The following is a 17,118-nucleotide window of genomic DNA, read 5'->3' as shown; positions in this document are numbered from 1 at the left end:
CTTGTCCAAGGTCACACTGTTGAGTCCTGGAACTAATGATTCAAACCCAAGCTTACTGGTTCTAAATTTTATGCTCTGTTTTTCTTTTGGGAAAAACAGGTAGTTACTAGGCCCTTAGATATTGTTATTTCCTTATATATGAAATCAAACTACCGCCAGAAATTTCATTAGGTATAATACAACAAATTATTAACCAGGATTTCTGTTTTTGTCAACTGGAAGAATTCTATGAAAAAGAAAGATATCAGAAGTAATATTAGAGAAACTAAAGTGTAATGATAAATGATAAATTATCCATTTGTGTAGGTCTAGGCAATTCACTCTCTGAAATTCCCCATTCCAGAAAAAAATCAGTTCAACGTGCTTTGGAGCTGTTATTTATTTCATAATTCTTAGGGTTAATGTCTCACTTATATATATGAGTTCTTCTTTAAAGGAGTTTCAGAATCAAGAGAAAATTAGATTGTATTCAATAACCAACAGGAGCTCTTAAATTTTTTAAGTTGTGAAATCAGGAATTTAAAAAATTCTCAGTAAAGGGGCGCCTGGCTGGCTCAGTTGGTTAAGCGTCAGACTCTTGATTTTGGCTCAGGTCATGATCTCAGGGTCTTGAGACAGAGGCTCCACTCTCAGTGTGGAGTCTGCTTCTCTCCCTCTGCCCCTCCCCTGACTTGCGCACTCAAATGCTAAATAAATAAATAAACCTTAAAAAAAAAAAAAGTTCTCAGTAAGAAAAAATGTTCCATTCTCAAAACACACCAGCTAACAAAATTATAAAGATATTTCAAAAAATCCTTATCTGTACTGGCCAGACCATATTATTTATGCCCAGTGATTGTATAAGGTTTTTTAAGTGACCTGCTTGTGATATATTCCATAAAAAGTGCCTTAAAAAAGAACACAAGATAATTAGGCATATAGATAGAAATCTCAATTATAGATTGTGAACAGATCCCAATTTCATGCATTCAAGTGACTTGAATCAGGGTTATTAAAAAATATCTCATTCATGAAACTTATAACTCATAGGGTAGGAAATATAGATCAATAGCTACCTTTGAGATGCTTTGCTTTCCTTTTGGCAGCAAATAAAACTGGCTCACCAAAGCTGTATTATTTTTAAAAATTCCTACATCACACCACTGTCGTTCTCCTGCTTTCATTGTGGCCACTGGATTTGAAGGAGTCTCTTTCTAATTTCAGAGAAAGAAAAATTTATCAGGACTCTTATTATGCATATAAGAAACTTCAAGATTTAATAAATCCATGCAGTGATCTACAAGTAGGTATATGGGTAAACACCACAACATTAAAAGCTCATAAGTAAATAAACTCTTAACAGATTAGGTCAACTGACAGTGAAACAGGGATGCCAATTCAAACACAGGGAGTGACAGGCATTCTCCAAGTCAGTGGCTCTGCACTATCAACCTAGCTGCAGTTAGCATGCTTTCCAATCAGTGATATGTTAAAATGCCGGCTGTTCTATAGAACACTGTCATTTCAGAGACCCTCTCAGAAAATGTAATCCCTTTAGTGTGAAATTACACCTTGCTCCAAAAGGAGCAAATAAGGAAAAATTCATTCCAAGCTGGCTTATTTCTAGACTCAAAAACAACTAGCAGAAATTCAGTGATCTTTGCACTTGAAATACCTGTGATTCTCCAAACCTAAAAGGAGAAAAAATGTTCAAAACTAAAACGCAATTTGAATATACTTTAGTATATACTAAAGAGGAGCAGATTAAACAGTTTTATATTTTTTACCTTGCTTTAAAACAAATAAACTTCCTCTACCTTAAGCTACTTTTAGTGATAAGTGAATTATACTTATCCCTGGAACTAACCTTTTTAAGCCATCTTCTTTATAAATGAGACACAGTTTCCAGAAGCTCAAAACAAATGTGCACTTCAGTTATTTATTTCTGTCTTAAATATATAACAGCAGAGGTACATGCTTACAATTCACATTATTTGTTATTTAGGCTATCACACATGACAACGTGAGCTAACCAGAAAAGTCTTTTAAGTTTTTTTTTTTTTTAAAGGAATATCTTTAAGCTTGTTTTCATTTTTAAAGTTGTAAAAACTCTCTTCAACAACTTTTATAAAACAACTGGCTCCACCTGAAATAACAAATACCATTCTGGCTGATGTGTTGCAAAATAGGTTTAGGAGAAAAAAAGTTCCCTTTAATAATTCTTCCCTGAGAAGAGTCTAAGAATTCTAGGACTTAACATTCTGGAAAGGTGAAAGCTGATGAAGGTAAATATCTGATCGAAATCCATAAAATCATGATTGAAAGAAAACTAAAACTACAGACAATTCCTGAAGATTCCCAGAGGTAAATATTAGGTCAAATAAAACTCTTGCTCATAGCAATAAAGTTGAAATGACTGATAATTTTAAAATAAATTAAAAAGTATATACACACACATGCACACACATATGTTTACCCTTATATTTACCTCATTAAGACAACCGTGGTATATTTGTGAGGCACATACTTAGCATTTTAAGTTTGGTGCCATGCAGACCGATTTTGGCCTTTCATAAAACAACCCAGTGTCAGAGATTATTGGGCTACCCTACAGGTATGTCTAACCCAATCTGCAATATTCTGCTGTTCTCCCAATAGCTAGCAATAGAGCCACTGAAGTTTTATATTCTGTAACATGTCCTTTTACTCTTTAAGCCATTAATGTAATTTACATATATACATATACATGTACACATACACACACCCATATTTCTGGTTATGAAAGCAGCACATTTCACTATGCAAAAATATTGAAGGCCCACAGAAGTAAGTAAAAATTATCTGTGGCCGCACAGCCTGGAGAAAGTCATTTAGCATTAGAGTGTGGATGTGCGTGGACTCACGTGAGAGTGAGAATGTATGTATCGTGTGTGTCTTTTAATAAAATTGGGACCACAGTATATATATATTATTTTTTATGCAGCTTTTTTCACTTAACATTTTTCTATTCAAGCCTTCATTTCTCAATCTTTGGCAAAGTCATCACTAGAGGACACCCAAGAATCTTCTCATGAATTTATGCTGAAGTTGCTCAGCATCCCACCTTTAAACACATAGGATCTTCAGGTCATATACTTACAGAAAACGGCATCGCTGTAGCATGTGTTTCTACACGGCTGATCTTAGTCGCAGGCAGTGCACATGCTTCGTCAACTAAAAACCAAACAATTCATCATATAAGACTTACGTAATCACTTAGCAAACAGACACATTAAAATATAATTTATAAACATACAAAAAATAGCCAGAGGGAGAAAAACACAATAATTCGAAATATGGATGCTCTAACTTGAACTAATTCACAAAGTTCATTTCTCAAGGGTTTGATGACTTGCTAGAACTTCAGAGAATGTTTACCAAAGATGAAACACAAGTCCTATTGCAAAAGAATGAAATGAGCATTTACAAAATCAGAAATCAATCAAGCTGGGAGAATTATTACTCCATAGTCTAAAGAATGAATTTTTTCTATGGGAAAGAAGTTTGCTGAATATATTCACGGTAGGAAAAATACATTCTGAATGTATTTCAGTGTGTGCTGATTTAAATATTTTATGGAAGGCAGCAGAGTATATTATATAATAATTTTAATTGAAATGTTTTATCTGTTTATATATGATTCAATCCAAGATGAAATGGAATTCCCATCTAAACAAATAAGTTTGATGAATTTATATACAAAAATGGTTCAAAATACAGTATGTGAAACACATTTCAAACCTTCAGATTTGGTACTGAATGTTGTTAGTGAAGTTTCATCTTTTACAACTGCCCCATTTGTACTGGATGATTCAGTTTTAATGGTCTGCTGGGTTACCATAGTTTGTGCGCTGGAAACAGAACTGGATACAGAAGTTTCAGGGATTACTGTTCTTAAGTCCAGGCAACTACTTAGAACACCTATATTTGCTGAAGTATGAGGACCTAAAATTAAAGTGAAAAGATCAGTTATTAACATAATGCCTGCAATAAGTGTTCCGTATTATGGTTCTTGTCATACGATTCTTGGTATTTTCGATTTTAAAAATATAAACATGAGTAATGTATATGTCATTCATATGAATTAACCACTAGGCATATAACGTTTAGAAAAATAAAGTGCACTACACAGACAACAGATGTTCAACTTCTCAGCTCCTTCTTCCACTCTAAACACTGAATCATTGTTCTCGGACTCTCCTAAATCATAGATCAAATGCCCTGCTTCCCATTTTAGGGAAACATATAGAAGTCATCAGGCATGAATGCCACCAATTTTCTGCCTCTCCTGCCCTAAACTAGAAATATATTTGTGATTATGCCCATCCTTTCTGTTTTCTCTTCCATTTCAGAGGATGAACTGACCTCTCTCCTGAGGAAGGATAATCTATCCTCCTGTGCTCTTGGCCCCATTCCTTCCCCGTATTTTGGGACCCTCTTTCATCAATCATTACTCTCTCTTCAGGGTTTTCAGATTCTTTTTCATTAGTAGTTTTTGGCCATCGGTCCATAAACATTATCAAGTCTCTCAAGCAAACAAACAAGCATCTTCTCTGACCCCACAGATCTCCTCCAGTTACCTCTGCCCCTCACTAATTCTCTTCAGAGCAGTCTCTACTTCCTTGACCTCCTCAAACTTGGTTTCTAGTCCACTACTCTAATGAAATGGCTCTGGCAAATGTCAATGATTTCAAGGGATGTCTTTCGATTTCCATTTACTTGACCTTTCTGCAATGTGAACAATGCTGACCACATACTCCTTTTTGAAGCTGCTTCTTTCTATGACTTATAATTACTCATTCCACAATACTGAAGATTTACTATTTAACAGATACTGTGCTTGTTTCTACAATGTTGAAACAAAGCAGGCATGGTTAATACCTCATCGAGTTAAAATCATGTGATAGAGATAGACCTACAAACTGTGATGCCTGGAAAAAATAGGACACCAATCTCTTTGGTTCTTTTCCTGACCTTCTAGGAACCCCTTTTCAATCTCTTTAGCTGGTTTCTTCTCTTCAAATGACTCTTTAAATGCAGATGTTCCCAAGCCCTCTCTTTTCTCCATTTACATATTTTCCTATGCTTTAACGACATTCACAAATCATACCTCTCTCAAATACATATGTCCTGGGCATTGTGCCAGGTGCTAGGAATCTCACAGTAAACAAGTCAGACAAGGTCCCTGCTCTTGTGGAGCTTATATTTTAGATACCCTTAACTTCCAAATTTTACTTCCAGCCAAAAACTACTACCTAAACTCTACACCTAAGTATCCAACTGCTCATTAGAAATCTTTACCAATATGTTCTTCAAGTGCCTCAAAAACACTAAGTTCAAAGTTGAACGTACCTTTTTCCCAAGTCTGTTCTTGCTCCTATATTTCATATCTTGATAAAGAGTATCATCATCCATTGAATTTCCAACCCCAAAAACTGGGAGTCATGGTCAACTCATTTTTATTTCTCATATCCAACCAGTTTCCAAGGCTAATAATGGATGCTAGTTTCTAAAAGTCTGAGAAATGATATATTCTCTCCTCTCCATCCCACCCACTGCGTCTCTTGCAGTTCTAAAGGAACACCCTAACGGGTCTCCCAATCATTTCCTACTATAGTTCTGATGGTGAGGCCAGAGTGTTCTTTCCAAACAACAACTAATCATGTCACTCTTCCACTTTTAAAACATACCAGCTACTCTAACCTCCAGAGAAAAAGCCCAATCTCCTCTTGTTAACCTGACACTGGGTAGCCATTCATTCACATATTTGAATGTCTGTGATCTGCCAGATACTGTCACTGTACAACCACTCTGGTTTTCCCATTTGCCTAGTACTAATTTTATCCAAACTGCCCTACAACATAGGATTTAGAGTGCATTAAGATTCTGAAACCTCAAAGCTTTTATTTGTTCTCAAGAATATAAACTTCTTTACAAGACAGACATAGAAAATCACTGTAAGAAAGAAAAACAAGGGCGCCTGGGTGGCTCAGTCGGTTACGCATCTGCCTTCGGCTCAGGTCATGATCCCTGGGTCCTAGGAGTGAGCCCCTCATCAGGTTCCCTGCTCACCGGGAAGCCTGCTTCTTCCTCCCCCACTGCCTGCCATTCCCCTGCTTGTGCTCTCTCTCTCTGTCAAATAAATAAACAAAACAAAACAAAAAAGACAGAAATATAAGCTGCAGCCCAGGATCAGGCTTTTATAATTTTGACCAAATGATTCCATCAGAAAATCAAGAAAACAAAAGTGTTTTCCTTTTCCACATTTAATGAAATGAGGAAAAATGACAGGAAATTATTTTCCTTGAATACTTTTATCTACCATGGGCTCATAAAGAAAAATGGAAATAAAAATTATATTCATCTTGTTAAGTTTGCATCATGGAAGAGGATTTAGATTTATATCAGCTGTCATGATGTTTTCAAATTAAAAATACAGTCACATATTTCTATGTCACAGACATATCAGAATGAGATTTATAGAATAATTTTAGATATTTAAATCAGGCGCAATGCTTAATGTATCTCAAACGGCATAAGAATATTCAAATGAACTCATTTTAAATATAAGGTTCACCAATTACAAGCTGTCCCATGAATGTAATCAACAGTTCTCATAAATGAACTATCTTTCTGAAGATAATCCAGTTATTTCCTATACAAATATTTACTAAGTGACTACTATTAACCAGGCATGTATTCAGGTGCTGAGGAAATAGAGATGAACAAGAAAATCCCTGCCCCAAATAAATAATTTCAGATAGTTCTAAGTGCTAAGAAAATACAGTAATGGGAGAGGGACACTGCAACACTGGCCAACCTCAAATGTCATACAAAAGCTTGCCTCATCTGAATTCCATAGCTCGTAACTAAGTGTTACTATTCAGGTAGGTGCTTCCTTGGTATCTTGACATCACTCTAACTAGGGTCAACATGGCAGGCTTATTACTATTTTGAAAATGGATCAAAACCATAGAACATTTACTTTTCCAAAGACTAAAATTCCATATTATAAAAAGCCTTAGCTTTATTTAAAATGCCATCCTTATACCTTCATTTTTCCTTAGCACATCCACGACACAACTATTATGATTAGAAGCATTAGTTGCCAAAGATGAATGTAAAGTGGCATTAGAATCAGTTGATGCTTTGAGATCTGGTCTGTTTTTCATAGAAGTTCCTTTCATAGCTGTATGTTCGGTTTTTGTACTGTTCATTGTATCACTGATCTATAAAAAATAAAATAGTTTATTGTAGCAAGCAATGTTCAATTGAATAAAAATACATGTAAAAAACAAGCAAAATAATTTACAACTTAAATGCTATTGAAAATAAATTTACCAAGATATAAAACAGTTTAAATTATATTCTTAATTTGTATAGGATTGTTCTTTAAATTTTATAATAGTTTAAGAAAACAATTTCTTCACTTAATCTCCATTCTCAAAAGACCAGTTCCGAAGGGGAATGGGAGGGTATATTCTGAGGGAAAAAAAACACTACATTTTTAAGTGGTAGTTAGTATTCAAGTAAATATGTATGTAACACAGGAGACAACACCAAAGCTACCGAGTTTAACATTTTTGTCAAATTTTCTTAACAAGGTCAATATGGACATTAAAGATCTGATGACTCCTAAAAATAAAATCTCAGTTCAAGCAAATGAATTATTCTGTATGACTGAGTTTTCCAAAGAGAGATCAAGATTTAATATATACACATATCAATATTCTTTACCATTAAACATTTTAGATAGGAATCTTTCTAATTCTGTTTTTGTCTTCTTATATACACTATAATGAATATATTTAAACTTTTTGATAATTCAGGTCATCAGTGTGAGTATCAATTACTACTACAAAGTAATACCTATGGGTCTACTGTGCCATAAAAGTGATCTGGCTTTTATTCAAAAACCCCAATATTGCTGCCCCTTTTTACTTACCTGTTTTTTGTTACTTTTCTGTCTCCATCTTGATTGTTAATTATAACTCTATAGTCAGTTATAACTTCTGATGGCCCTAAAGATACTTGTCCATCACAGTCATGTTCAGAACACATGCGCTTACACCTACATCATTTTCCTTGAAAAGAATCTACTGTATATTTAGTAGCAGTTTGCCATGAAAAACCAGTGTAAATCCTAGTAAGCTTATTCATTAGTCTCTACAAATATCTATTGTGAAGCACTTCATAAACAAGAAGGAACCTCACAAACATCAGTGCTCAATTTAGCAACTCATATTCTTTGGTCAACAAAGTACATAGTAAAGAAATATATTTCATGTCGATTTTCCAAGTATTAGTTGAAATTTAAAATGAGTGTGTATGACATTTAGAAATGTCAAAAAGATTTCAAGATATTGTAAGTATAAATTATAAGGGATTTGTCTCTGATGCTATGTGTAATGAAGGTAGACTTCAATCTCTTGGTTAGGGGTTCTTAATCTGGGCTACTGCCATAGTGACCGATGGAGCGTCCCTTGAAACCACAGTTACCTGGGCATCATCCTAAAGATTCTGCTTCACTAAATCTGGGGAAAGGCTGGGATTCTGTGTATGTTTGTTTTTTAATCTCAGAGGTGATTCTAATATGCAGCCAGGGTTGAGAACTTCTGTCCTAGGGTAATATGCTAAAAATATGAATAAAAATTGGGACTCTAACCTTAAACATTCATTTGTCATCATACATTTTTTTTAACTTACACTGTTAGGAATGGTGCTATTACTGCCTTGTCTGTGAGGGTCCATTCTGACTCCTGTAGGAATAAGAAAGTTCAGACTGACATGCTCTAAATTAGTTTCAATAAAATATATTACAATCAAGTATTTCCAAAAGTTATGTATTAAAGGTTAAAAAGTATCTTTATCAAAGTTTATCTATTTTCTTAATAGTTTGCTTAGTAGTTGACTAAAATCCTTTCTAAAAGAACATGTAAAATTAAAAGTGTTTTTAACTTTCCAAGTGCCTGTTACTGTACAAAAATACTTTTGAAAAAAGCTGAAATGTTTATGAAAGCTAATTAAAACCATCTCCTGAAGTCATGTATCATGTCAAATTAAGAAAGTACATCACAATGAACTGCAGAAAAAACACTGTATCCTACATGTCTATGCATTCTACCACATCATAATGATAAGACAGGCAAGTTTCAGAGTTGAAATGCAATATATTTGATTAACCAGGCAGGAAACATCATATCATTAAATTTTTAAAAGTAGGCCTTAATCACTGGCTTTCCTGCAGTAACTTTTTAAAAAAAGCATATGAGCATGCATGCTTTAAGGTGAAAATTATGTTACCTTGCATATTTGGTGCTGCTGAAGAATCTGATGATGCAGCTTGGTACGGCAAGTCTGTATTCAGCTGCAAAAGATAGCCCTCAACTGTAGGCACTTCATCCCATTTGACATGGAAAGAGTTGGTAGTGGCTTTGATCAGTTGTACTTGTGATGGTGCTGGCGGTTTCTCTAAAGAACAATATTGATATTAAATACATTGATGTTTCAAATGTACCAACAGTTTGCCTCTATAGTTTGTGTGGGCCTAGGGCTCTGAAAACATCAGCAATGAGTATTTCAACTGTTTACCAAGAGGGAGAAAAATTACTCAGATATACATAGCTATCGTAGGTCAAATGAAAACAGTTTGGGGTTCTGATTCTATTTATTTATTTAATTCCTTATACAAATAGCTCTACACACAAAACAATCCAAGCTATTTGTGTCATCAGAATCAGAAAGAAATGTTTAATCACAGAAGTGTGGGGGAGAGGGAGGAAGCAAGTATTTTATCATTATAGCTACATTATTTTACCTTCTTTGTAAGTTTTTAATTTTATGAGGCAATTTTCAGCCAATAGCATACATGTCAGAAATACTGTTAATGTTAACAAAGATGATCTGGACATGATATTTTGGAAAAACATAACTTCTTGAAGTTAATACCCTCTCATCAAAACTTGTACTATCCCAGACTAGTAATTACTTTGATATAAAATATTACCAACATTTCCAAAACAAGTAACAATCATAGACTTCTAGAACTGGGAAAAAGAACCTGAGATTATTTCTACAATATCCTTGTCCTCTTTTTGTTTACCTACCATTTCAGGGAACTCACAATTCCTAAAGGAGTACATTCCATCTTTAGACAATTATATAAGAAAATTTATTCTTCTAGTGAGTTGGTATCTACAAGCTATAACTTAATCCTTATAGAACAAGTCTAATATCTATCTTTTTGTATCTTTTAGAGAAGGGGTCAGCAAACTGGCTGGCTTATGGGCTGTTTTTATAAATAAAGTTTTATTGAAACACAGCTATGCTCATTTGTTTATGTATTAGTTATGATTGCTTTCATTCTACAGCAGCAGAATTGCATAGTTATAGTAGAGACCATATGGCCTAACTACAAAGCCTAAATATTTACTATCTAGCCCTTCACAGAAAAATTTGATGACTGTGTTTTAGAGGACAAGTAAACCTAGTTCCTCCAACTATTCCCCATGTAGATTTCTCCATAATCCTATTCACAATCCAGTTTTACATTTCTTAAAGTAAGACAACCCATACAAGCAAATAATAAGAAGACAAGTCCAAGAGGTACACCACCCACATAACAGAAGTTACATGAAGAGAAAATAGAGAAAAAAGAAGGGTACAAATCAATGAAGTAAATCAAGAAAATTCCCAGAACTGAAGAACATGAGTTTCCAGACTGAAAGGGCCCACTGAGTACTCAACACAGTGGGTTAAAATTAGATGCACAAGTACATCACCATGAAATTTAAGAACAGTGGGGACAAAAAAAAAAAAAAAAAATCCTGAAAGCTATCAAGGGTGAGGGGGAAGGTCACATTTAAAAAGAACAAAAATTAGAAGTGGTTTGGGTTTCTCAACAAAAAAACTAGAAGCTTGAATACAGTATAGCAATGCTTTCAAAATTTTGAAGAGTAATGACTTCCAATGTAGAATTCTATTTCCATGCAAATGGCCAAATAAGTGGAAGAAAGACTGAACATATTTCTAAACAGCGTGAAATCTCAAAATAAATTTATCACCTATGCACCCTTTTCCTGGGATGTGTTCCACAAAAAAATGAAAAAGTAAACTAAGAAAGGGAAAAATATGGGATCCAGGAAACGGGGAATCCGGCACAGGTGAGAGGCAAAAGATATCCCCAGGAAGATGATGAAGGGAGACTCCAAGATGATAGCTGGGCTCGATTTGTGGAAGACAATCATCCCAGATTGGAGCAGGAGAAATTTCTTCATGACGATGAAATTTGATAGAATATCTGATGCATCTAACCATAATGAGAGAAGATTTAAACAAATAACAGAGTATGGATTGAATTAGTGGTAGATACATACAAATCTAAAACAAACAAAAGTGACAATTATCAATCCACGGCAAATAAAAAATTGTGCAAGAAAAGTATCACAATATTCTAGATGGCTCACCTACGAACAGTGTTTATGTAGTCATAATGTAAATGAATACTCATCTAACAAAATTATGGTATAACCATATTGAGAAAATGGGGGTAGGAAAGGCGTATAGGAGAGAGGTGAGGAATGATGGGAAAAAGAGATAAATCCTTAATTTCCATAGAAGAAAGTGAGCATTTTATGTCTAAACCAAAAAAAATCAAAGTAACAATATATTCATGTTATATGGAAATACGTAAGTAAATACCAAAAGAATTGTTTAACAGAGTTGAAAGCAGATGCTTGGGAAGCAAGGAAAATGAGAGGAAGGTTGGAGCAAAGGACTGTTAATTTTCATAAAAAGCTTTATGGAATTAACCACTCTTTTAAATATTAACAAATTCACAAAGATTAACTAAAAGTGAAAAAAGGCAAGATGAAGAGCCCTCATTTCCCCAATCCCCAAAATTCATGCCAACTTATTAAGAGGAGAAGCAAAATCTAAATTTTGACCTTATGATAGTGGTCACGATTACTTTTAGGTAGATATTCATGTCTAAAGAAAAGGTTTATGGAAAAACTGGCCATTCAGTGTCAGTAATTTTTAACCTTTTAAAGTCACAGATCCCTTAGATAATCTGTTGAAAGTGATGTATTCACTGCCAAGAAAAATTTATACACACATATTTTTCTTCCAATCTCAGAGACTAAAGTTTATCCTTGGACCTCAGGCAACAACTCCCAATTTCAAAGATGCATCAGTAAGTTGGATTTTCTATATTTCTTTCCTGCTTGCAAGTATGTGCTTCTTCCACAGAAAATGTTTAGTCTCTTAGTTGTTCCATTTATTATTTTTTCAGTTATCTTAATTTTAAAATTAAACTGTTTTTACGTTACGAAAGCAATACATGCCTCTGTAGAAAATACAGAGGAAAGAAAAACCTTTCAGAAAATGTTGAATCTCACCTTTTAGGTAACACTTTGGTACACAATGTATCCTTCCAGATTTTTGGTTATATACTTAAAAGAAACTGGAATCATAGGTATGTTTTATAATCTGCTTTTCTCATGTAACAACATACATCTCCAGATCTGATTTCTTGACTGACCTCCAGATTTATTTATATCAACTACGTATTTGATCTCCTTATTTCAAACTTAGCATAGTCTAAATGAAACTCTTAATTTTCTCCACAAACTGGTTTTCTCCTCAGTCTTCCCCATCCAAGTAAATGGAAATACCACCAAATTATTCAAGCAAAAAACTTCATCCTCCATTCCTCTCTTTGTGCCACATGCCATACCCAATTCATCAGCCAGTTCTGTCCACAAGAACTCCAAAACATCCAGAATTCATCCACTTCTCCCCATCTCTACTGGCACCACTGCAGTCTAAGACTTCTCTGACTCCTGTGAAAGCCTCCTAACTGGTCTCCCTGTGTGCACTTTTGCCCACCTACAATTTATATTCTACACAACTGCAGTGCCCATTCCAAAATGTACATCAGATCACAACACATCTCTCCTTCCAACTAATAAACTACCCTTGTACTTTATAAACAAGCTAACCTCTACCATGATGTGCGAGGCCTTACATGATCTGTCCTGCTGTCACTTCTCTAACCTCCATTCCTATGCTCTCCTTTCCATTCAGCTCAAATCTGTTCCCAAATGTGCCAAGTATTCCTATCTCAGGGCCCTTGTACTTGCTGTTCACTCTTGCTACAGTGTTTCTCCCCTGGCCTTTTCCATGGATAGCATCTTCTCTCCATTTGGATTATATCCCAAATGCCATCACATACTTTTCTAACTAGCCACTCTGAAGTTAACCCCACTTTCCCATTCCAGTCCCTCCCATCACTATCCCACTGGTCTATCTTACTATCTTCACACGCTTACCAGAAATGGAACTTATTTTGTTAATTTGTCTGATTAGTGCCCGTCATCCCTCTGCCCTCATACTCTATAAGAATATAAGTTCTTTGATATTAGGGACATTATCAGTCCCTTTCACTGCTGTAGCATTTCACTTCTCACCATGTAAAACAATTCCTGATAGACAGGTATCAATCAATATTTATTGAAAAATGGATGAGTTCCATATTTTAAAATTTTTAGTGTTGTAATACTTTTATAAAAATCTTTTTAGGGGCACCTGGGTGGCTCAGTTGGTTGGGCATCTGACTCTTGATTTTGGCTCAGGTCGTGATCTTAGGGTCGTGGGATTGAGCCCCACCTCGGGCTCCATGCTCAGCCGGGAGACTGCTTGGGATTCTCTCTCTCCCTCTCCCTCTGCCTGCCCCCCTCCCATGCTCTCTCATGCACTCTCTCTCTCTCTAAAAATAAATCTTTTTTTTTTTTTTTAAGATTTTATTTATTTGACAGAGAGATAGCGAGAGCAGGAACACAAGCAGGGGGAGTGGGAGAGGGAGAAGCAGGCCTCCCACCAAGCAGGGAGCCCAATGCAGGGCCCAATCCCAGGACCCTGGGACCACAACCTGAGCCGAAGGCAGACACTTAACGACTGAGCCACCCAGGCATCCCAAATAAATAAATCTTTTTAAAAAATCTTTTTATTTTGGAATACTCTTAGACTTACAGAAAAAATGCAGAGTTCCCATATACTCTTTACTGTTTCCCTTAATGCTAACATATTTGTTAAAACTAAGAAATTAACATTGGAATAATAGTATAAACTACAGACTACTCAGATTTCACCAGTTTGTGGTTTTTTTTGGTTCCAATCCAATCTAGGGTACCACCTTGCATTTAGTCTTCGTGTCTCCTCAGTCTCCTCTGATTTATGACTGTTTCTCACTTTCCTTGTTTTTTTAAAAGATTTTATTCCTTTATTTGAGAGAGAGCGAAAGCAAGAGATCACAGAGGGAGAGGGAGAAGCAGGGAGCCCAGTGCAGGGCTGGATCCCAGGACCCTGAGATCATGACCAGAGCCGAAAGCAGATGCTTAACTGACTGAGCCACCCAGGCACCCCTCACTTTCCTTGTTTTCCATCACTTCGAAATTTTTGAAGAGCACTGTTCACATAGAATGTCTAGGATGTCCCTCAATTTGGGTTTGTTGGTAATGTTCTCACAGTTAGAATGAGGTTATGGGTTTTGCATAGAAACCTTCACCTTCAGAGGTGAAGTTTCTTCTTATCACATGATATGAGAGGCAGGGGTAAATGATTCAACATGACTATCAGTAGTGGTATTAACATTGATTGCTTAAGATGGTGTTTTCCAGGTTTCTCCACTGTTAAGCTACTATTGGTCCCTTTCCATATTCTGTGCTTTGGAAGGGAGTCACTAAATCCAGTCTATACTCAAGGACAGGGAAATTAAGAAACTCTCCTGGTGGGGTACCTGGATGGCTCAGTTGTTAAGCATCTGCCTTCAGCTCAGGTCATTGTCCCATGGTCCTGGGATCGAGCACCACATCGGGCTCCCTGCTCGGCGGGAAGCCTGCTTCTCCCTCTCCCACTCCCCCTGCTTGTGTTCCTTCTCTCGCTGTCTCTCTCTCTCTGTCAAATAAATAATAAAATAAAAAATCTTTAAAAAAAAAAAAGAAACTCTCCTGAAAAAAAAAAAGAAGGAAATTCTCCTGGAGTGGGAAGTATCTACATATAATATTTCTTCCACTCATTTTTTTTTAAAAGATTTTATTTATTTATTTGAGAGAGAGAGAGACAGTGAGAGAGGGAACACAAGTAAGGGGAGTGGGAGAGGGAGAAGCAGGCTTCCTGCTGAGCATAGAGCCCGATGCGGGGCTCGATCCCAGGACCCTGGGATCATGACCTGAGCCGAAGGCAGCCACTTAACCGACTGAGCCACCCAGGTGCCCCTCCACTCATTTTTAATTATGGAAAAGAGAGGCAGTGGCATTTACACTAAATCTCAAGAGACAGGTAGTGCTCAAGCATTTATTTACCTGAAGGAAAAATTATATTTGTTGAATACTCTTACCTACCAGTATCAAGATACCAAAGATCCTTGCAGCAAACTTGACTATTCAGTGCTTTTTTGTAGCCGTCTCTTCCACTCCAAAAATACAATCGAGTGCCAATCGCAACAGCACAGTGTCCAGCTCTTGGTCTTGGTCTTGAATTTTTTTTATCTTCCTGAGAATCTGATACTAGGGTGGTCCACTCTGCTGTATCTAAAAGATAGAAATATCCATGACTACTACATTGTCCTTAAACAACAAAACAACAAAAATTCTTTTATTAATAAATTTTATTTCAGTAAGTAACTCTTACAAGACTCACCGAGATTTAGGTAAGAAAATGAACTAGTACATCTCCATTCACAATCATGAGGTGAAGTCTCAATATTCTCCCCCTTATGTGGAACCCATCCACCAAAAATGTACATCCTGAACAACAAAAAGAGAGAATATAAAGTGTTTGATTTTTTTTTCTAAAGCTTTAATTTTTTTTTTTTTTAGATTTAAAATGCTAAGAATAGACTTAAATTTCTCAGTTGTTGACTCAAAGTTTCGGGACTATTCACTTACTTATCATGATCAAGGTAATGGGAATTAAGATAATGAATAAAGTGGTCTTCTTTGAAGAGTTTACAATTTCATGAAGCAATACAGAATCAAATTATTTCTCTCTGGCAAGTTACATAAAATGGGGAATATTTCACTTATAATACATTTGAAAATCAATATTATATACAATATACTAAGTGTACCTCAGTCAGAAAGATAGTCAAATGATCTATGACACCCAAAATCAAATTCAGAGTTGTATGCATACAGTAACCAAAGAGGATTAAGTTTCTTATAACTTTTTTTTTTTTTAAAGATTTTATTTATTTTTATTTGAGAGAGAGAGAATGAGAGAGAGTGAGTACATGAGAGGGGGGAGGGTCAGAGGGAGAAGCAGACTCCCTGCCGAGCAGGGAGCCCGATGCGGGACTCGATCCAGGGACTCCAGGATCATGACCTGAGCCGAAGGCAGTCGCTTAACCAACTGAGCCACCCAGGCGCCCGAAGTTTCTTATAACTTTGGTCACTGATGTCACTCAAATAAAAAACTTTAAACTATGTCCCTCAGGGCCCTAAGGGTTCTTGAGACATGCCTAATAGCTGCTGAAGGAGAAAGGTTTATCAGGCAGCGCTTAGGGCCCATGTGATCTCATGTCAACCAAACAAGCTCGATTTTCTATCTATTTTATATATTAAAGTTCCAATGGAAAACCCCATTTTATAAAAGGGTTCTGATATTCTAAAAAAATATGCCTTATTAGGTTTTATTTATGGCTATTTTTTAAAAAAAGAACTAATGAGGTTCTAGTTGTTTCCTAAAACATTACTTATAAGAAAAAGTCCCTACACAAAGAAAATAATTAATTTCTATTTACACAATAATGCACAAATAAGAGAACTTGTTGATGATAGTAATAGCTAACTTTTATGGAGTGCTGTTTATGTACCAGGCACTGTTTGAAGCATTTCATATGTATTAATCCATTTAATCCTCAAGACAACCTTGTGAAATAGGTTTTTGTTTTTTGTTTTTTTTTAAAGATTTTATTTATTTATTTATTTGAGAGAGAGCGCAAGTGAGCAAGAGAGAGAGAGCACGAGAGCAGGGTGAGGGACAGAGAGAGATGCAGACTCCCTGCTGAGCAGGGAGCCCGATGCAGGACTCGATCCAAGG

The 17,118-nt window shown here is 35.8% G+C and overlaps 1 protein-coding gene across 5 annotated transcripts in view; it reads right to left on the bottom strand.

The window, feature by feature from the left end:
- Window positions 1–17,118, bottom strand: part of HCFC2 (host cell factor C2) — a 65,012-nt gene that overhangs the window by 33,002 nt on the left and 14,892 nt on the right. For 3 of the 5 annotated variants that reach the window (XM_036103605.2, XM_036103588.2, XM_036103611.2), the window contains exons 6-14: window positions 15,718–15,824; window positions 15,416–15,608; window positions 11,082–11,326; window positions 9,322–9,489; window positions 8,725–8,777; window positions 7,070–7,247; window positions 3,760–3,963; window positions 3,119–3,192; window positions 1,056–1,193 (exon numbers count right to left, since the gene is read on the bottom strand). In XM_036103605.2, coding sequence (XP_035959498.1) covers window positions 1,056–1,193; window positions 3,119–3,192; window positions 3,760–3,963; window positions 7,070–7,247; window positions 8,725–8,777; window positions 9,322–9,489; window positions 11,082–11,326; window positions 15,416–15,608; window positions 15,718–15,824 — 1,360 coding nt within the window. The remainder of the gene's footprint in view (window positions 1–1,055; window positions 1,194–3,118; window positions 3,193–3,759; window positions 3,964–7,069; window positions 7,248–8,724; window positions 8,778–9,321; window positions 9,490–11,081; window positions 11,327–15,415; window positions 15,609–15,717; window positions 15,825–17,118) is intronic. The other 2 variants (XM_036103621.2, XM_036103629.2) reach the window with 1 other exon arrangement.

The sequence above is a fragment of the Halichoerus grypus genome, chromosome 6, assembly GCF_964656455.1.
Source record: "Halichoerus grypus chromosome 6, mHalGry1.hap1.1, whole genome shotgun sequence".
In the NCBI taxonomy this organism is placed as follows: domain Eukaryota; kingdom Metazoa; phylum Chordata; class Mammalia; order Carnivora; family Phocidae; genus Halichoerus; species Halichoerus grypus.
Note: the sequence above shows the minus strand (reverse complement) of the source record. Positions and strands in the feature narration are given on the sequence as shown.